Genomic DNA, 22,071 nt, shown 5'->3' on the forward strand with positions numbered 1-22,071 from the left:
CCTCTTTAGAGCTCAATTCACCATGTGTAAGACTAGGTGCACTATCTTTGGGATCCCATGCTATGTCACGTGGTATTTTCCCCAAAGGTGGAAGCCCATTAGGCTGCTTGTTGAGAGACACGTACTTTTCACCTTCAGACATTTGCTCAACTTCCCCACTTTCAACATTGCTCTTTGCTTTCTCAACCTTATTCTTCCCTTTGGATCCAACTTAATTATAAGAAAGGCTAGATAAATCATCTATGGAATGCAAGTCAAGGTGAAGCGGTGTTTCTCCCGTTCTACTGATGCACCTATTCACACTCAACTCTTGGTTTGGACAAGCTTTCAAGGTTCCCTTTCTCGCTAGGTGAACTCTTCATTAGTGTAAGGATGTACCGGATAACACCCTTGTGTATGGTGTAGGTGTTGCTTCTTCTCGCATGTGAGGCATCACATCAAATTGTCATGACCTTCCTAAGAGCATGTGTCAAGCATACATTTCCACAACATCACACATAACTTCATCCCAATAAGCCCCAATGGTGAAAGGAACCTTACACCGATGAGTAACTTGAAGCCTTTCTACCTCATTGACCCAACCAATACGGTAAGGTAGGATGTGGCTCGAAAACCAAACCAAACTTACTCAATGCGACTCGACTAATGACATTCACTTGGCTTCCTCCGTCGATAATCACCTCATATCTCTTCCCAAGAACTAAGCATCGAGTTCTAAATAATTTATGACATGGGCTATGCTCCACTTCACTAGACATTAACATCCTCATCACCAAATACACATTATGCTCATCGTCATCATCCTCACCCTCATAGGTATCTTCGTTTTGACTCCACTCACTATCCTCCAACTTATCATCATAATGGAATCTATCTTCACTAGCTTCATAAAGAGCCTCTTGTTGATTCCACTCAATGTACCGAAGCTCATCCTCATCATGATAGACTCCATATTCATCATCTTCATATGTGACTTGGTTCCACTCAATTTTCAGACGCTCATTCTCATCATGGTAAACTCCATCATCTCCATCATAATAATTTTCATTCACATGATGATTAAATTCACCATCCTCACATGTTTCAACTTCGGAAGCATTCTCTTTCTCTTTAACCCATCCTCGAATTCACTATCATAATAGCCCAGCTCATAATTTCTTTCTACCTCATTCTCGGATTGGTCCTCCTATTTATCAATCTCCTCTTCTAACTCATCTTCTTCATGATCATATTCAATTTCGTTTCCCTCTTCGTCCATGATCCATTCTTTCCCACGACCTCTCGTTCCTATTCTCTATTCCTCATAATTCAAACCGATTAATTCACTTGCCAAGTAGCCCGACTCAAATAACATGCTACATCCCAACATGATTGAACCACCAATATATCTCCCATCATCATAGCCATCAATCTCTACACACAATGTGATTTCATCACTCTGCTTAAAGGGATTATAAAGCCCCAAATTACTTTTCCCCCTCTTCATGATAAACACCTTCACTTTCCTTAAGCATACAAATGTAGTTATGCCTAAGGGGCATTTCATCAAACACATGGGTTTTATCAATGTTTTCAACTATAAACACTCCTTCCTCCTCATCCATACATGGACTCAATTTCTCATTTACCATTCCACTATCAATAAACCCATATTGAGAATCTAAATCACTAGCAATGTCACAAACAACCAATTCCTCACTAGTAATAGGCTCACCCATAACTTTCACATTAAGAATTAAAAGCTTAGGATTTACATCTTCCTTGTATGATGGAGGACAAATTTGGGATGAATCTTTAGGAGGCAATATGGAGGTTTTTTCATCTATTTTTTGTCGGGCTCGACGGTGTCGTCTCTGACTATTTTGGGTTCCTCTTTGTATCTCTATCTCTTCTTGCTCCATGTTTTCTATTATCTTTCTCCTTTCTTCAGCAAGCTTGAAAACCATCTCTCTAAACTCGGTTTGCCATTCTTCAAGGCTCTTGTTTGTAAACTCCATTAAGGCTTGTGAAAAACTCGATTGAATCACTATCAAAGAAGTCTCCGTTAGGAAAACGATCGAATCTGGTACCAACTGATACAGATTGGTTTTGGACGAGTTGATTTTAATCACAAATCAACAAAGAGGGTTTTTCTCTAGCTAAACTAGAAGGAGTTAATCTCAGGTTTCACCGACTAAATCCTTAGAAAATAGCAATTCCCCATTGTTGAAGGTTAGAAACCTTAATAAAGCTTTAAAGAAGAAGACTATCATTTTGATTTCATAAAAGTTAATTATCCTTACAAAGAACGTGGCTTATATAGCTCTCCAAGATAAAATGTAAAAGACCAAAAGCCCTAGCTAGGGTTACAACATAATAGGAAGTGATAGGGGTAGAATAGGAAGAAAGTGCACAAATGGCATTTAGGTTATTAACCCCTAATGGCAAGACAATGAATACATAAGTGGCAAAATAGTAAATTCTGGAAAGGGACAAAAAACTGATGACATTGTCCCAAGCTCTTTTGTGCTGGAATTCAACCTCACACGGTGTGTGAGTGAGCCCACACAGCGTGTAAGTCAAGTCACACGACGTGTGACTGAGTTTCTATCTTCGGCATGCGATCTTGTTCTTCCCAGCTCCCCGTGCCATCTCCACTCGAACCAGAATCCACTCCACATGGCGTGTGGGAGGGTTGACATGCTGTGTGGGGCATTTTTTTGCCCATCTTCTCCGCGTGTTCGTCCGTGCTTCATGTCTCACTCGACTCCCTTCACCCAGACTCGAACCCTTGAAGGAGATGCCCCGCATCATAATGGCTTTGTGGCTTCGGATTTCTGGGTTTCACTCGATTTTGGTGACTTTCAATTCTAGGATTTCGAATTTCACTGAATTTTAATGACTTTCAAGTGAGGTTTTTGACTCCCTTTAGACTCCTAACTACCTAAGACAGTCCTAAATCGCTCTGATATAACATGCAAAGTGTGAGTTCATTTAATCTATGTTCTATTTTTTCTTTGGTGATTCTTCCTTCTATTGACCTTCTTTTCCTCTTCAAGTCTTTTTGGGCAGGTTGTTGGTTTCTTGTATTTAGAGCTTGCTTTCAAGAACCTTTGGTTTTCTAGCAATGAAGAAAGTGGCCATATTTATTTTTTATAAATTTGTGTTTAGTGTCTAAAGGTATGTTGGTCCTTCCTTGTGTAATAACACAACCACTTTTTAAGCTTAGGAGGGTGTTTTTGACTAAATGGTTGAGTTGAGACTAGTGTTTCTTTGGATATTAAGCACATATTAGGAGGATTAACTATTCTGAGCAAAAAAAAAAAAAAAACATGTGATGAAATGCTTATGTACAAAATGGATATACAGAGAATGTTTTTGCTACCTATTGATGCTAGAATTGATTACAAAAAGCTTGTTGTAGCACCCTCTTCTTACTATCTACTGTAATTCTAGTGCTTTATAAGTGGGAATTCCCCCCTTTTACTTTGGTGGGATACACCGCTATTTATACTACTGATTTATAGAATTGAGACTCAAATTTGGACCTCATTTGAATCATGACAACCACATTTATTGATTAACAATTTCAATATATGGTAAGATAGACATATGTTGTACAAGCTTCAAGTTAGGAACATTTACGTGAAAGGGTGTGTCAGAGATTGTAATAAAAATTATTATTGACCTTTAACTATCAACTTAAACTTTTAGTTCCATAATGACGATAAAAAAACACAAAAAATCTTCGAAATGTTTATATCCCTATCATTAGGTCAAGCATGATATATGATATTGATATTGTTTAAATTTTAGAAGTCCAAATATTTTTCAATGGAAGTTGTTGTAGAATGAAATATATATTAAAATGTGTTTGGTTACTGTTTTTTCTGTTTCTGTTTACCTTTTCACTTTCAAAAAAGAAGTTTTAGGTATTTGGTTAGACACATTTTTTTTCTTTTATAGTTGAAAAGTAGCTTTTTATAAAAGCAAAGTATCCTACTTTTTGGAAAAGAAGTTTTTTGAACAGCAAACAGTAGCAGATAGCAAACATCATGTAAAACAAATTCGTCTTAAGTATTGTAATTGTTATTTATAAAAAAAAAAGGTTAATTGTTTATTTTTGGATAATTAATGAATAAATGTGAATATTTTGTAAGTAAGTAGTTGATTTGATTGAATAATTAATACATACTAGCTAGGCTAGGTATATCAAAATGGGAATATTTAAATAGGATGAAATGGGATGTATTTAAAAAGAAAGGAGACATGAATAATGGATAGTCGTTTTCAAATGGTGGATTTGTGACAAATATTGGATATTATCGTATCACTAGTGCTGGTCCAATTCATCAACAGAGGAGAATCATCTGTCAGTACTACTAATTTATTTTTATTTTCAAAATAAAAAATAAACATCTGGCCCTATATTTTCGGTATTTAATACATTAAATGTTTTTTAAAACATTAAATGTTTTATTTTTGAATTTTATAATAGAAAGATATATTAAAATGGTTTGATTTATTTTATTTGTTTGTAACACTATATTTAATTTCTTTTTAAAAAAAAACACTATATACTTAATTAGAGGGTGTTTGTTTCAGCTTTTCGGATGAGCGTGTAGCGTTTCACTTCAAACCGCGGGAAATATAATGTTTAGTCAAATTTATATAACCGCAGCATCTAGCATTTTCTTAAAATGCTGCAGCGTTTTGGAACTTTTCACGAAAAGTTCATTTTTAGAGCTTTTCATGAACAACTGTTTGTAGTTATTCATTATTCACAAAATATCCTTCTTATTTTATAATTGATTTGTTGATTAATTCTATTAGACATTTTAAATACTAACAGCAACAGTTCAATATAATTTTACCAAACACTAATAATTAAACAACTAATAACAAACAGCTAACAGCAACAGCAAACAGCAAACAGCTTACTGCAACCGTAAACAGCTAACATCAACCGCAACAGTTATTAGCTAACAGCTAAACCAAACAGGCCCTTAGTCACATTTCAGTCGTTCCAACTTCAGGTTTTCTCTCAAATTTCTCTCTTCCACCGCAGCTTCTCTTTTTCGCCTATTTCTAAACATCTCAAGTGTTTATTTTTAATTTCATTTTGGTTAGAGTCTGTATATTTTATTGGATCTCATCTTTGCGTCTAAACTGCATTGGTTATCTATTATTATTTCATTTATATCTTTTTTGAATTTAGATGAAGAGTGTAAGCGTTTTATTTTGTCTATAGATCACTAGATGCATATGATTGCAGTAGAAAAGACTCGGATCCAGAAGATCCTAAATGATGAAGACTATATTGCAGCTGCTTTTTTGTGGATGTGGATTTACAAGAAGTATGTGATTTATGTTTTTTTAGGGATAAAATCATCGATAAAGGATCTTGACACATCATTCATATTACAACGTTAAGTTATAATTCTCCGCTCCACGTATAATTGATAGAACTTAACATGGTAATATGAATGATGTGTCACGTTCGGTTATCGAGGCCTAAATTAGTACCATTTTTTAAACGTTAAGTCTATATTAGTACTATTTTGTACGTTGAACCTAAATTGATACTCCCCAAACCCAAAAACCATAGATCTATTTGTTGGAAAATTTTGAATAAAATTATATATTAATTTAAATATCAACAATCACCACCTTTCATGAACAATCGTATCCTTCATGAATAGTCGTTTTCATATGTGAACAGTCGTGTCTGTTCGTGTACAGTCGTATTCATTTGTGAAAAGATATATCCTTTCGAGTTCTATTTATATAGAATGGATTGTCAAATTCATAAAGTTGAAGCTGTTGAAAAAGGTTATTGAAAAAGCTCTTTATCTGTTCACAGTATTCTTGTTTTCTTACTTCAGTGATAACAAGTCTACACACGGTTTGAGTTCGCTTGCGTAATCTGTTGTATCCTGGGAGACGACCGTCAATAGCGACCACATCGTCTTAAGGAAACTGCTAATACATGCTTCAGATTTGTCTAACTCTTTCCTTTTAATTTCTAGTTTTATTGTTCGTATGTTTTTTCTGTGTTTGAATTGTTTTTTGGTTAATCACATCTAACACTATTTATGTACATTATCCCCTTTTTAAGGTTTGTATTCCCTTTTGTGGTCTTTTTTTCTATTTGTGGATCTTGTATTAGTTGTAACCTATATATGTGTCAGGATCGGTCCTCACAATTTATGTGTCCTAGACGAAAAAAAAAAGAAAAATTTACATACAAATTCATTTTTAAAAAACTATTTACACTATGTCAAGTCATAATTTTCAATTATGTCAAACTAAAAAAATCATTATTTTTAATCTATTTTAAAAATTAGTGTTTATAAATTAGAGGTTTAGAATATATTATCTAAGGTTTAAAATGTATGAACTGGATAGAATTTTTAAATTAGGGTGTAAAATTATATTTTATTTGTTATATATAAAAAATAATGATATATGTAGAATTAAGTTTGATAATCTAATTTAGTTGTAATTTTTTAATTAATTACGATATTCATGTAGGAAGTCAAAAATAAAATAAAATAAGGGCTCCCTTTAAAAAAACAATTTTACGTGGAATTTTAAAATATATTCCTATAAATAATAAACAAAAAAAGTATTTTATCAATAATTATATGGTACAAGGGACTTTACTACGGACTAGTTATGGCGTGGCATAAGGGCGTTAAGAAGGTTATTATCGAGCTAGACTCTCTCATGGTAGTTCGCCTTGTCACAGACTGAACCGTTTCAAATCATCACATCATTGAGAAATGCAAGCAAATGTTAAAACAAGATTGGGATGTCAAAGTGACTCATACCTTCCGAGAGGGTAATCGAGCCGCGGATTGGATGGCGAATTTCGCAGGAACTTTCCCCTTAGGTCATCACGAGTGTGATAGGCCGCCTGCAGGCCTTCGGGATATCCTTTTGGCTGACCGAATTGGAACAAGCCTACCTCGACGAACGGGGAGCTAGTTTTGGTTCTTTTTCCAGTTTTTTTGCTTCTTGTTTTTCCCTTGCTTTCTTTTGTTTTTCCTGGGCTGCTTAGCCCTTCCTCTATTCACCAAAAAAAATAATTATATGGTACATATTATTACGTCCTTCAAATACCTTTGCTTACGTAAAATAAAAAAATGTTTCACAATTTCTTTAGGGATTTTTACATGAAATCATAATTGATTACAAAATTGCAACTAAATCATATCATCAAACTTAATTTTTAATATGTCATTTTTCTATATATACCAAATACAGGGCCGGTTCCAGTATTTTAGAGGCTCTAGGCATGGCCGGTCTTGACATTTTTATGGGCCTCAGGCGAAAAAAGAAATAAAGAATCTCTTGATAAAAAAAAAGTATTTAAAAGTTTAAAATAAAAATTTGGGTCTATTTGAGACTTAAAATATCATAGTATTTGGTTATTTTCTAGGTATGAATGAGTATTATAACTACATTTAAAAAAATTACTATATACACAGTAAAAAACAATGCGGGCCCCTTTTGGCTCAGGCCTAGGCAGTCGCACTCCTGGCATATGTTCAGGACCGGTCTATAAACATTTGAAACTTTTATGAATTATTGTCCTACTAGATTATAATTTTCATTTTGAATTTGTAAAAATAGTTAGCATAAAAAAATTGATCGGTACAGATTGTTATGTAATTAACTTAATATGTTGTATTACCAAAAAAAATCATTTTTTATTAAATCACGTCATAAAACTCAAATACCTAACTCATCCTATATAAGCCCATAAAAAATACATATATTATTTTTAAAGATAAGAAATGGTTTGTGGTGGTCCATAATGTTTTGCGGTGGTCCATAAATATTCGGCCCTTTTTATAAATTGTTGTCCTACTAGATTATAATTTTCATTTTGATTTTGTAAAAATACTTACCATAAAAAATTTGATCGATACAGATTGTTATGTAATTAACTCAATAGTACGGATAAATCAGTGAAAATTAATTGTGTCCTAAAATATATTGTAACAAGTAAATCAATATATATTAGTCATTTTAGATTGAATATATATCAACATTTTGGTTTAAAAAAAAATTAAGCTTATCATATATAAAAAAAAATAAAGAGAAAAGAACTTTATATAATAATGTATTAGTATTGAATAAAATGATCAAACTCGCACCCTCACAAATAATTCCACTGTACTTTTACCATTCAACCTAGCACTATATTTTATTGTAAATTTAAATCTACATACTTTTTAACCATAACAATCTTAATAATTATCAAATTTGAAACAAATTCCGATCGGAGGCTCTCGTAGATCGGAGGCCTAGGCGGCTGCCTATGCAGCCTGCCCTTAGAGCCGATCTTGTAGTTTGGGCTGGGTAGTACGGCCTCTAGTCGCCCAAACTCTGGATATTTAGAGGTCGGTTGGGTCGGAGTGAATTCATCCATAAGGGAAACTTGCTTAAATTCTTAGGTTTTGGAACAGGAGCCTTTTTAGGTTTGCTAGTCGAAGAATCGACAATAGCTGATTTAGGCTTTGGGATAAGAGCCTTTTTAGGCTTGCATTTAATTAAGGTAATGGTGAGGGAACAATAATCGAAGACTCCCAACCAATCACGTGAAGAGAGAGCGACATGATTAAAACGTTCAAAAGCAGATACAACAATGTTTCCAATCCTTCATATAAATCAATGGGATTAGCAGATCAAGCATTCCTCATTCGGTATTTTGAACCCTAAAGAGGTCGGACAAGGGCTGAAAGAGGGAACATATGATACCCTAAGGAATATATGAAACATCATTTACATGTGGATCAATGTCATCCTTCATATCTATAAGATTCATATGAACCGTCTGATCTAGAGAAAGGAACATTTCTGAAGATACGAATGTACCTTTCAGCCACGTGGAAGAATCATCATCGTCCGTCCCAGTAATCGTACAGTTGGAAAGGAACAACTGTTGGATTAAGATAAACGGTTGCGCAAAGGACATAGGACAAAAGATAGGGTGTGTCGTCTGACAGTTTAAAGGTCCAAAGGGCGTAGGCCCAATGAAACCAGGACACATGTCATTACGCTTGCTACTTGGTAGGGTGCTCCACCTGAGAATGTCACAGTGTGAATTGGACAGAGTCAATCGAAGGCTGACATGTGTCTGATGACTCATTAGGACACATTCCTAGAATGACAAAGATTACTCTTGGTAGCCACTATAAATAGAAAATATGTTATATGTATGAGGTATGTAACACAACTATTATTAATACTTTGATTATCTTCAACCATTTTTTAAGTTTTTCTAATTTAAGCATCGGAACGGGTTCGTTTGACGCTTCCTCTCTGACCTGATGTTGTTCTTATCTCAGACTAAAGAAGAAGACTCCAAAAGACTATTCAGATACAACAATATCAAGTAAGATATTTTTAGTAAGTTTAAAAGACTAACGAGACACCTTTAAAATTGAAGGGCCTAATCGGTATTTTTGGTTAATTTTTAGGGACCTGACAAATGAAGGGTAATAAATAAATGAGTGAGGGTGAGGGTGAGGGTGAGGGTGAGGGTGATTATTATGGTGCATGTGGATGTGCATGAGTAGTGATTGTCATCATCTTGATGAAAAGGAGTGAAAGAAAGGGGAACTCCTCATATCATGGGATGGAGAAGGTCCCACGGTACGTAGGGTGGTTAGCTAATATTGGCCGTCTGATTTGTCTGATATATATGGAAAGTAGGTTTCATCGACAGGGATGCACATGCAGTTTCAGTTTTGGCTCTTCTCTTCTCACTTCTATCCCAAATTCTAAAACCTCTTCCTTTCACATTTCATGCCTGTTTTTTCACCCCCTTCCTACTTTTTCCACCATACTATATTTATATGTTTGTAATATAAAAATAAAAATAATAAAAAAAAAAAACTTCCGCTTCAATATGTCTTAATTACTAATTTGGAAGTGAAAATATATTATCCATGTGTATTCTCGCAATTGTTAACTCTGTCATGGACCAATTGAACTAAAAACTTAAAATTAATAGTCAAAGTCCAATAATAGATTTTATATTAATTTCTGACACACCCGTTTATGTAAATACATATTGGCTTGAAGCGTGCTATTCAGTGGCGGAACCAGGACCCCGGATGACCCGGGGCTCAAACATATCAGTAAAAAAAATTTCAAAACGTCAGAAAAATCGAAATTAATTGTGCGGTTGACGGTAAATTTTTAAAGTCCAGACCGTTAGGGCTGGACAAATTTTTTTTAGCCTCCAACGCATTAAAACTGTAAAAATGTTATCATTTTTTTTTAGAAACTAGCATTGAACTAATAGAAAATTAAACATGTTTACTTTTTTTAATGGTAAAGACATAATAAAAATGAATATTAAATATGTCTACTTTTTTTTAATGATAAAGACATATTAAAAATGAATTCAAAAGTGTTATCAAAATAAAAATAAAGAGTCCATTTAAATTAATTAATAGTGGTAACATGTTTTTATAATTATTGAAAAATAAAAAAAAAATAAAATTTTTTTTTTTGAAAAAATGAGGTTAAAAGGAGTTGAACATACAGGACCTCTCAAAAAGAAGTAAGCATCCTTAACCATCTCATCTACCTTTGAACATTGAAATAATACTACATAGAGTCAGTATAATTCTTTCTAAAATATTACCAGACACCATTACTAAAAAAAAAACTCTCAATTCTCCGGCCGCCTGCCGGAGCTCGAGCCCTAACCCCCTTGGTTCCGCCCCTGGTGCTATTACATAGAGAATACACAAATTTGGATTAAAAATGATGATGTTGTCAAATTTTTAAAATGCGGATGAAACAAATATTTCATGGCTACATATATACATATTTTAAGTACTATTTATATTCCAATTTTGTTTGAATCTAATTGAATTTGTATCTGTCATTATAATTTACAAAACGATGTTATGTAGGCACCTATTTCATTAGCACATCTCGAAAAATTTGTTTATAGAGATCATATTCTTATACTCTCGAAAAATTTGTGCGGCCGAATGTGATAGGGATTTACTTGAAGTTCAAAAATATATAAAAAAGGCTTTATTATGTTAATATGCTTCCTAATAGTTCAATTGTGTTCTGATTTATGTAGTTTCTATTGGCACGATTGACCTACGTAAGGAAATTGTGGTCGGGTTTATGCTCCTTGTTCGACCTGCTGATAATTCACGAAACATAGTAATGGTCAAATCGATTAAATGGTTAGTTGAATATGATTACAGAATTAGACTACTATAATGAGTATCTATATTTTGTTCCTAGTGATAAAAAAAAACGCACAAAAAACTAATCGAAATAGAATCTCGATTTCAAATGCCAAGATGGAGTCTTGGTCCAGACAGCCTTGTCTTTTAACGATGCTTATCACATTGCGTTACAATTGACCCGTATCACATTCATATATATATACGCCTCTATATGTAACTATATATAGGTTATTTGTAACGCCTCCATTACAAGAAAAGGAGAAAGTACCAATTAATATATCATCAGTTTTCCTATTAAAAAGCAATATATCATCTAGATTCTTTTTCAATTCAATTCTACTGTGACAAAAAAAGATAAGGCTAAACACGCATACGATTTATAGGTAAAAAAAGATAAATGAAGCTTATGAAGGCACTAAATTTGCAGAATCCAAACCCAAAATGAGAATGAACAAGAGGAGCAACATGTCTGTGTGGGCAGTCCCATTCATGTAATTAAGGTTTGACAGAGACACAGCTGAATCCTCTGCGTATGTTGCAACAGAATCACAACCTTATCAATCTCACATCTTCACTACCCTTCTGGGGCTGCTTTCACCACCAAGGTAACACAGTAATGCAAACTCTGGAGGGGCCAAAGCAAGCTTATCATTTGTCAGCCGTAATCTTCATCAACTCGCTCAAGCTTCTGCTCGTTTTGTAGCAGAGCTACTCTCGACTTGCTGAATTTACTCCGTCTTCAACCTCCATTTGCTTCTCATTTCACCTTTCAATATGAATCAAAATAATTACATAGTGAAGCCAATACTGAGATGCAAATTTATTTACTAGCGACTAATTCGGCATTCATCAGTTCAGATGAATATTTCAGGCAACAGCTAAAACAATAACTTTAAAATTGTAGGATTTAGAAAAAGAAAAGCAAAAACAGTTTTAAAAATGACTAATTAATATCTATTGACACAAGAACTAATCCTGCTCATGAATGGCCACAGCAAAATCCACTAAAATACCAAAAGAAATCTCCATCATGAAGTACGATGAGCAACACGTGAGAGCTATGTGACGTTGTGGGTTATTTCGCGGTAAACCACTCAGAATCGGGTCTCCGGTTTCTCAATTTCAATCATATTAGCTACAAAGGAAGGTATTGCAATCTGTAACTGTAAGTGGTGATCTGAGCAAAACATAGGCATTGCCAAGTTTATTGACCAGGTCCCAAAATTTAGACTGGTTAACACTAAATGCCAAAGATTAATACATTCCTCAATCATTATTTCAGTGAGAAATTTTTTTATGCCATCTATCTTCACGTATGGAAATTAATTACCATAGAATTTCGTGCAATTCATTTCTCACATGCCTGTTTGTTCCGTCCCATTTTTCTAAATCTAAAGGCTAACAACGTAAAGCCCCCTAGCACCAGTGGGGGCGATCTCTAGCAGGAGATTCCAAGTCCAAACCACCACCGTATGGGTCTATGCATAGTTATTAAAGGCGTGTTGCACACAGTAAGGCACTAAGGGGGCCTACAGCTTAGGCACGCCTGTGGATACAACGCGCACTAAAGAAAAATAATAGATAAAATCATAAATAACAACAATTAACATTTCTGAAATGCAACAAAGATAAATACAGAATCACATCCAATTATCCATAATCGTAAAACATAAATTCTAGAATGAAATAAATTCCAAATCAACTACTGACGCTTCCATAATCATAAAAGGGCGGCCCGGTGACATAAAATTAAATACTAAATCTAAAGACTAAAGTTCAACCAAATCTTAAGTTAATTAACTAATAGTCTAAACTACTTTTCATCAAGATTAAATTCTCCATAGTCCATATTCATCACTGATCAAACTTTTGTGATATTTCTACCGTTCAAAGCTTCTTTCCACTTTTGTTTATTTATTTTTATCCTAATTTAATTTCAGTAGTAAATTATATAGATAGGGAAGGGTCAAGATTAAAACAATCACTTTTTAACTTGGAACCCTAGAAACACTCTGCCTTATAAAATTGCGCCTAGGCACGCCTCCGGCAAGGCGCTAGGCTCAGAAAGGTGCGCCTCTTGAACAGAGGCCGCCTTTTAGCTTCTCGTGCGACATGCCTGGAGCCTAACACCTTTTGCGCCTCAGGCGTTCCTTGGATAACTATGGACCAACCCAACGACAAACATAAACTGGGAGAGAGATATAGTCTTGGGCCCTATTGGCATGGGACACCAAATGACTTTGACCATTGAACAAAAAAAGGCTCCAGTAAGTGTCTATTCTATCTTTTTCTTGAGGATTTTGGTCAGTTCAAAACATGCTCTACAACAACAAACAACAACAACAACAACAAAGCCTTAGTCCCGAAATGATTCGGGGTCGGCTAACATGAACCATCATATAAAACCGTGAAATCAAGTCGTGTCAGCGACACAAATTCGCTCCCTCCACTCCGTCCTATCCACTACCATATTTTCCGCAATTCCCAGTAAACTCATATCACTCTCGATCACCCTCCTCCAAGTTTGCTTAGGTCTTCCCCTACCCCTCACCACTACATCCCTTTGCCACTCTTCGGTTCTCCTAACCGGCGCATCAAGCGCTCTACGTCTCACATGGCCAAACCACCTTAGTCGGTTTTCTCTCATTTTATTCTCAATAGATGTGACCCCTACTTTTGTCCTAATTATTTCATTACTCACCCGATCCTTTCTCGTATGACCACACATCCATCTCAACATACGCATCTCCGCCACCGACATCTTATGGATGTGGCAGTGTTTCACTGCCCAACACTCCGTACCATATAACAATGCTCTACGCTGTGGCAAAATGAACTCCAGAAGGAAATCAACCATAAGTGACTGTCTCATAATTTTTTTAATCAAATTGTATAGATCAATGGCCTTATTGATGAACCCGGGTTCTAAAGTGGCATGCAAAATAACAAATATCCCACAGTTCTAGAGTCATGGTGTTGTCAAAGAATAATTTAACCAACACAAAATCCTTAGCTCCCCAAGTTGATGAAAACACTATTGTCTTTCAATTAAGTAGTTGGATTATGGCTTGAAATAAATTACCATTATAATCTGCAGGAGGCACTATAGTCATAATTGTTGGGATATGGCTCATTTTATCTCCTAGTGTTTGACTAATAGTCAAATACACCATAAATCCTTCTCTCTTTTTTGTAAATTAATCCCTAAATCTTAAATTTGGTCTAGCTAAGACCTTTCCTAACATAATATTGCTGACTAATTTGTCAGTTAAGGAGACCAAGTTGACCTGGCATAAATGGACAAACATTTGCTGAAGTGGCAATCACTTTAGCCAAATGAATCCTTACTTCTAACGCCTAACCTTCATCTGTTTAATGTCCAAAACAAACATATCGAAATTAAAGATTTCCTTTTGTTGCAAAGCTCTTACCAGCGAACTTATTCAATTATTTAATCCCTAAGTACCTGTTGCAGAATCAAATCCCTTAATCACAGGGACCATAGAATAAAGGGAAGGTACCAAAATAGGCCTATGGTTTTTGGGGAAGTATCAATTTAGGCTCCACGTACAAAATAGCACCAATATAGGCTTAACGTTTAAAAAATGGTATCAATTTAGGCCTCGAGAACGGATTGGACACATCATTCTTATTACTCTGTTAAGTTTTGATTTCTCCCTCCACGTAGAATTGACTGAACTTAACGGAGTAATATCAATGATGTGTCTCGTTCCGTTATGGAGGCCTAAATTGGTACCCTTTTTAGGTTAAGCCTATATTGGTGCTATTTTGTACATGGAGCCTAAATTGATACTTTCCCAGAAACCATAGAATAAATGTAATTAAGTGTGATTATTTCTTTCCTAGTTCAGGTATGTATATATAGGTGGGTTTATGCACCATATGAATACAAGAATTCTATTCTCACATTCTTCTTTCTATTTACAGTCCCAAAACTCAATACTTGCCTCTCCTCTCTATGGCTTGCCAGAATCCTCTCTCAGTCCAACAGATGATTGCCTATCATAAATGCACCATCACTCTCAGCCTATGAAGCACGGACTCTTCCCCGGGTCAGAGTGGCGGTGCCGGACTCGGGGACACGGCAAAAACGTTTTTATCAGGTACAATGGCTTTTTAAAATGAGATTTTAGGCAACTGAAATTGTTGGGCTCAAACGAAAAGAAACAAGTAAAAAGAAGTTCTGACTTGAGACGACCAAGTAAGCAATTTCCTCTGACCCCCTTTTTCAATAACTCAAATATTTAATTCAGTGTACCATTTGCGGACATGAAATAAATAAATAATAAGAACTGCATACCTTCAAGAGCTCAATGTTGTCAAGGTCTCCCACATCAATCCCAGTATGAAATAATTGCAGCATGAAATCAGCAACAGAAAGGACAACCAAAACGATTTTAATTAGAGAACATGGCCAACTGAAATTCAGAATAAATTATGAGTCAGATTCCATGGTGAAAGTGGTAAATTCCAATATGCATTAATAAAATTTCATCAGATGTCCAAAACTACTCACTGCAGGAGTACATTGAATCAGGAATCCTTTAACTTGTCATAATCACAGAATGACCAAGTGAATGACTTCCTACAAAACTGAGATGATCAAAACACTGCAAGATTATATTGATAGAATAATTACAATACCGGATGCTCACCGCTAAGCAGACACAGTGCAAGTAACTTCATGGAATTCCATATGTAAATATGTTTCCTGCTTAACAGAAAATAATATTACCAAGGAGAATTCAATGAGATTATGGAAATAATAAATGATATTCAGTAATATATCTTCAAATGATCAACTCTCTTTTTTCCTTTTGCGTCTTTTTAAATACATGTGCTTGTTAAAACGGAGAAAGAATAGATTACCTGTTCCAAGAACTAAAATAGCATTTCCAGCTAATGGTACAAGATCTCGGACCCTTTCACTGGAAAAAATTGCTTGGATAACTAGAAAAACAAAAGGAAAACTTACAAGCCAATAAATAAATAAAAGAATAGAATTCATGTCTAAATGTTAATTATATTCAAACCAAAGAAATGCAAATCTCTAAATGATTCCGGGTAGGTACAAACAGTAGATATAGTTTATTCGAGAAAATTCTGTACATCATATGAGAGATTTATGCACAAAAGCCCCAAAGGAAAAAAGTTTCACATATCAGGCGATTCTGTCTAACTTCTTGTACAATGTTATTACGGAATGTAGCGTAAATGAAATCATGTTAAGTTATAAACGCAAGAGAGTCAAGGACACCTGAGATTTGCATTAGTTTTTCCTCAACCTCATCTCCATCAATTTTACTAACAGCACCTTCAGTTTCAGATGCTGACATCATGTGCACTGAATGAATTCCATCTGAAACCCAGAAAGATTGAATTCCTGCAGGATGATGTAAAGTTATGTCAGTAGAGATTAAACGTAATTCAAAGAATGCACATGCTTTTCCCATGACACATTAGTCAAAATGGCCTAAAAGCTACATAACTGGAACGAGTCCTTTTGCTTATCTAAAATCTTCATTTAAAAAGAAAAATCAGACTTGATATAATTTTGATTCTGCACAAATATTATCTCAAAATACTAATGGCCAGATTGGCTGCCATCACACATCAACTCACATGTTCGAACTCTTAACATGTTTTTTAAACATAGAACCAGTCAGCCCTTTGTCAGATTGAGCCCCGTGTTAACGAAATCATATTTCATTTATGCTAGCAACAAATTTCATAATAAAGAAACAAAATGCATACTTGAAGAGATATCAGGAAGAACTGCCAGCTTCTGCACTTTCATGCTATGTGGAAAATGCATCATCTGATTCCTGAGGTTTCCTCCACCACTCGGGGTAGACAGGCACAAGATGTGTATATCTCCGATAGAGTCCAAAATCACAAACTTGTTGGAGGACAAAGCCTGAATAGAAACTGCCTTTATAGTTGAGCCATGAACATGTTTGCTCTTAAATGACATAAAAAACGCACCCACTTCACTAGAATCTTCTCTGCATCTTAAGGACTTCTGCTTTACTGCAAGTATAAAAGCAAAATCAACTCCAAAAGCCAAGACAGGCAAAACAAATTTATGCATTTCATATGTGCGTGGGAACGTCTTTTGCTTAACTTAAGATATAGATAACTCAACTGATGTACCACGTAACTATGCTATATGCAAATACTAATCGACTTCACCAGCAAGACAATTAAACACAAGAGACAACCCTTAATCCAGGATATATTTGATCATTAGCAAAATTGCCATCTAGAGACATCCATAAGAATTATAACGAAAGAACATCAGCTTGCTTAATATAATTAGCACCATCTCCTGATATAAAGAAATCCTGAACTGCAATGAGGAGATAATTCGACCAGCATAATTTGAGTATATGTGAAAAGACATCAGTAAATCAATGAAGGTTTTTCTTTCTCAAATGCATAGAACATATAGAAAGAAACAAACATCCTGATCCAGAAAGATACTCCACTCTAATGCACTTAATATTAAGAACAAGACGATGATTTTGAAGTGCAGAAAACAGCGCCAAATCATAAGAAGCTGGGGATTTCACATTTGTAACCTCACATTTAGGTACAGAAGGTAACAAGTTCACACACTATAATGAACTGGTTTGACTCTGAAGTGGTTTTGGTATTATTTTAAGCTACCATTAATTTCTCTACTTTCTCCTTACTATTGGGCTTGCTCATGAACAGGTATTGCAACATAATGAATCAATAGATATAGATTCAGTCTCAATCAGGTAGTGAAAAATTCATGCCAACAACATTTTTCAATATGCTAAACTAAACAGCTCTCTCTCAATATACAAATCAAAGTTGTTAGTCGCACTCTCTTTAACCTAGAGCCATGTAACAGTGAATATGATCACAATATCCACCACTCTGTATTCACCCAAGCAAGAAATGATGTGCTCTTGTTAATAGCCTATTAGCAACACTACTTGATGCCCTCTAAAGACGAAACACGAGGACAAGTTAAATGTTGACAAAATAGGACAGAAAGAGAGGATTTTTTGTCAACAAAGAGGCAATTTATCCATCAAGCATTACAATTAGCTTCAGAAGTGCATTCCTAAGACCAACAGGGAACAGTTGCATTTGTGTTTTAACAAAAGGTTGAGCTTCCTATTTCCTTTTTTACTTTTCTATTTCTTTTTCTAAACAAATTTACTCAGAAGCACTAAGGTCAACCAAGTACAAGTGTTCCTTTCAACCATAGGCGATACTATACGCTTGTAAATTCTAATCTTTCCCTTTCCTTTTCCCTGATAGTTTCATTGTTTCTGTTTGACAGCTATTATTTCTGCTTATGAATGAGTTATCAAATGATGCTTCTTTAAATTGAAGATTTATCACCTGTAATCCTAGACTTCTCAGTTATCATGATAGCCACAAAGCTCCAAAACCAAGATCACAACAGATATTTGAATATATATAAACAGTTAAACTTGCAAAGTATCTTTAACCTAAAATCTATATACAGAGCTTGGGCTATCCACCCTGAAAGCTCCTGACTCCTGAAATGAATTAGAATAAAAATCTAATCTAGAGAATCAGGACAAGAAATAAAAATGGCATCGACACTGTCGATCCTTGAGCTCCTAGAAGGAACACAAAATCTTATAATATAGCAATCTAACAAAAGTTCCGATATAAAATATGCTATATCACATATCAACGTAGAAAGAATAAGGACTAAATTGATAAATTGGTCCTCAAGTTCGTTATTTCTTGTTTTATTAGCAGATTATGCATTTTGTTTGAAACTGCTAGTTTGTTAATTGCTTTGCTGAACCGTTACTTGTTATGACAGCGTCGCATGCACAGCTGTAGAAATAGTACTTGCTGTTGCGTCAGCAGTACTATTATTCCTTTTATAACTCATCCTTTTGTAAGGCTATGGTATCATTTTATGAATTAAGAAAGTTCGTTCTTCTCATCTCCCTTCTTCTCCCTAAATTCGTCTTTTATCACTCTTCTAATTCCTATCTGTCAGCTTATGCCTGACATGCTATCATGTTAAACACAATGCGAAAGCGACAGAAATGATTCTGTTCCAATTCAATAGGCATTTTCTCTAGAGTTTGGTTGAAAAGGAAATTTAAAATTCAAGAATCGGAATTTGAGATTTTAGTTAAAGTTGAATGAATATTTAGCAGGTAATAAGAGATTAAGAAAAATGACTCACTAAATAACAACTAAGAGAGTGCTAACCCCTTTAGTGGCATTTCAACATCCTCAAATAAGTTTTTATCCCATGCATGACACCAATTTCTGTATGATGAAACATAGAGTAATCTAACAACATAACAAAGCCAATCCCCTTGAGTTTATACCATCTATCCAAATGCAGCACAAAGTACACAAACAGAACTCAAAATGTATTGAAAAAAGCATTTGCCACTCAGAAGCTTAAACTGCTAAGTTCTATGATCATGAACATATCTAGCCACACCATTACCATTTTCTCTAGCAAATTAGGAACACAATTCAGAAAGTAATCCATTATCTCATTATGCTTACCCAACAAAGAGAGCTTCTCAATCTTCCCATCCAGCAAACCATTGCAAGAAGTCGTAATACTGTGATGTTCAGCACCAATCACACCATTTGGAAGTTTGGATCCTTTACTCTCCAATTTCACATTCCTATCCAAATTTCCATTTGAATTCGAACTCTTAACTTTCTTAGCATTCCCTTTCACTAGCTGCCTCAAATTGAAAACCCTTACTCCATTATCCTCCCCCAAAATCAGGAACCCAAAAGAAACACTTATAGACCAAACCGGTCTACTACACTCAATAATAGCACATCTCATCAATTTGACTGCATCACCATTACCAATGAGTTTCAATGCAAAAACCCAAACTTTCCTGCTTGAAACTGAATACATCACAAAAAAATTAACAGACCCAATAATCTTAATTGAGACCCCGTGATTCACATCCACCAAAACCCCCAATTTTGAATCAAATCCAAGTCCTCTCTGGCTGCAAACAACTTGAGCTCTAGTAAAAGTATTGTTGTTTTGCAGAATATACATCCTAAGAAGAATCTGTGACCCACCCTTATGCGGGGAAGCAACAAGAAAAAGAGCTCTGGAGTCTGAATCCTGTCGAAGGAGGACAAAGGATGAGGAAGATGTAGGAGGAGGGATGGAAATTTGGGGCTTAGGGGGGAGAGAAGAGAGAGAAGGGAAGGAAAGGGGAGGATAAAGAGAAAGGGAGAAATCAGAGTGCATTAGGGCTAAAGAGAGAGAATTCGGTTCGAGAAGAAAAGAAGTAGTCTGAAGAGAGGAGGAAGGGAGGGAAACTTTGGAGGATTGAAAAACTACCATTAGAGGCGAGCTGAGAAGTCTAAGATTGTGGTCGTTAGGACATTGAAGAAGAAGAAGAAGGAATCCTGTGAGTGATTCTTGTAGATGTTTTTTCCGGTTAAAGTTTGAAGCTTTAATAGCTTGAATTGAAGTAACTTGTTGGATTGAGAGATCTACTCATTATAGTTTTATTAAATTTATTAATGTAAATCCATTATTTACATGAGAATCCAATAGGAGAATCTACAAAAAAAAACAAACTATTCTTTTTTCAAAAATAATAAACACTCCAAAAATATTGTAAATAAATACAGTAAAATAAAATCGATATTCCTAATATACCATTTTTTTCAACATTCTTACAATATGAGAATTTTGTCACTATTGGTACTCTGATACTCCAAGATCCTTTTTTCTCTTTCTACCATCTCATCGCTAATTTCGAGCTATCCTTAACAAAATCGTTGATTCCGTTCCCTTTTTCTGCTTTCCACTCAGCACGAGTAAGCTACGCTATTCAAGAACGCTCTCGACGAGCTCGATTTCATAGACTATTTCGACAGTCTTCTCATTTCTATTTGGCTTCACATATTGATCTTCTTTCTACTTGATGAAACCCGCTTCAGTTCACTTCATACTACTCACCTTTTTCCATATCGAAACTCATCAATCTCTTTTATTTATCTCATTTGGTTTGATGTATCAATGTTTGTTTGTTTTTTTTAGAAACAAGAAAGGAAAAAACAAACAAAAAAAAACAACTAGCATGGGATTAGCCTAGAGAAGCTAACCCCAATCCTATCCTCTAAAAGAAGAGAAGAGAAGAGAGAGATAGGGAGATCAGGAAGGGTAGTAACACCTAACATCCCCTCATGGCCTGCCGCAGCCAAGCGATCCGCAACTCGGTTCTGCTCTCTGAAAATGTGACTGAACTCTAAGATCTCAAAGGAAGAGCAAAGACTTTTAATAGTTTTGATAAGGTTGCGGCTATTAAGACTAATAGCATGATTATCAGAAATCATTTTGATGGCCTCCATGTTATCAGACTCCACAGAAAGCCTCTTAACGCCCAGCCTTTTACCAAGCTTGATACCAGAGAGAATACCCCAGAGCTCCGCTGAGAAGGAAGATCCCAACCCCAAATTCTGGGTGAACCCAGAAAGCCAGGCGCCCCCCGCATCTCTAAGAACACCTCCGGCAGCAATCTTACCATTGATGAGGCATGAGCCATCTGTATTCAACTTCACAACCCCCTCTCTCGGCCTGCTCCATCCCACGAGATGGACAACACTAATCTGGGTAGACCTGGCAAGGGACTCTCTTTTGAAACTCTCAATAATAGATGAGAGTTTTTTCGAGAAGAACTCAGCTAAGTTTGGAATAAACACAGTTTTATTATCAAAAATCTCCTCGTTTCTCCACTTCCAAATTTGGTGATAGATAATAGCAAAGAAAATGTCACCATGCTCCATGTAAGACAGTAAATTTCCACTAATA

The 22,071-nt window shown here is 35.3% G+C and overlaps 1 protein-coding gene across 1 annotated transcript; it reads right to left on the reverse strand.

Moving 5' to 3' along the window:
* Positions 1 to 11,293: 11,293 nt before the first annotated feature.
* Positions 11,294 to 20,844, reverse strand: LOC136206994 (uncharacterized). Its single transcript, XM_065998235.1, has 8 exons — positions 19,782 to 20,844; positions 16,989 to 17,264; positions 16,492 to 16,617; positions 16,104 to 16,184; positions 15,890 to 15,945; positions 15,751 to 15,819; positions 15,535 to 15,652; positions 11,294 to 11,979 (listed from the first exon to the last, which is right to left on the reverse strand). The coding sequence occupies exons 1-5, from the start codon at positions 20,593 to 20,595 to the stop codon at positions 15,917 to 15,919; spliced, it is 1,326 nt and encodes a 441-aa protein (XP_065854307.1). The 5' UTR covers positions 20,596 to 20,844; the 3' UTR covers positions 11,294 to 11,979; positions 15,535 to 15,652; positions 15,751 to 15,819; positions 15,890 to 15,916.
* Positions 20,845 to 22,071: the final 1,227 nt, after the last annotated feature.

This window comes from Euphorbia lathyris, chromosome 1 (assembly GCF_963576675.1).
Source record: "Euphorbia lathyris chromosome 1, ddEupLath1.1, whole genome shotgun sequence".
Classification (NCBI taxonomy): Eukaryota; Viridiplantae; Streptophyta; class Magnoliopsida; order Malpighiales; family Euphorbiaceae; genus Euphorbia; species Euphorbia lathyris.

Bases quoted from the DNA above. Each gene is read 5' to 3' on its own strand.
- LOC136206994 (XM_065998235.1), bottom strand. From the start codon at position 20,595: ATGGTAGTTTTTCAATCCTCCAAAGTTTCCCTCCCTTCCTCCTCTCTT. The intron at 16,185-16,491 runs GTGTCCTTGACT...TTGTTTTTCTAG, and splicing joins AAAACTAATGCAAATCTCAG to TTATCCAAGCAATTTTTTCC. The intron at 15,946-16,103 runs GTAATCTATTCT...TCTGTTAAGCAG, and splicing joins TATTTTAGTTCTTGGAACAG to GAAACATATTTACATATGGA.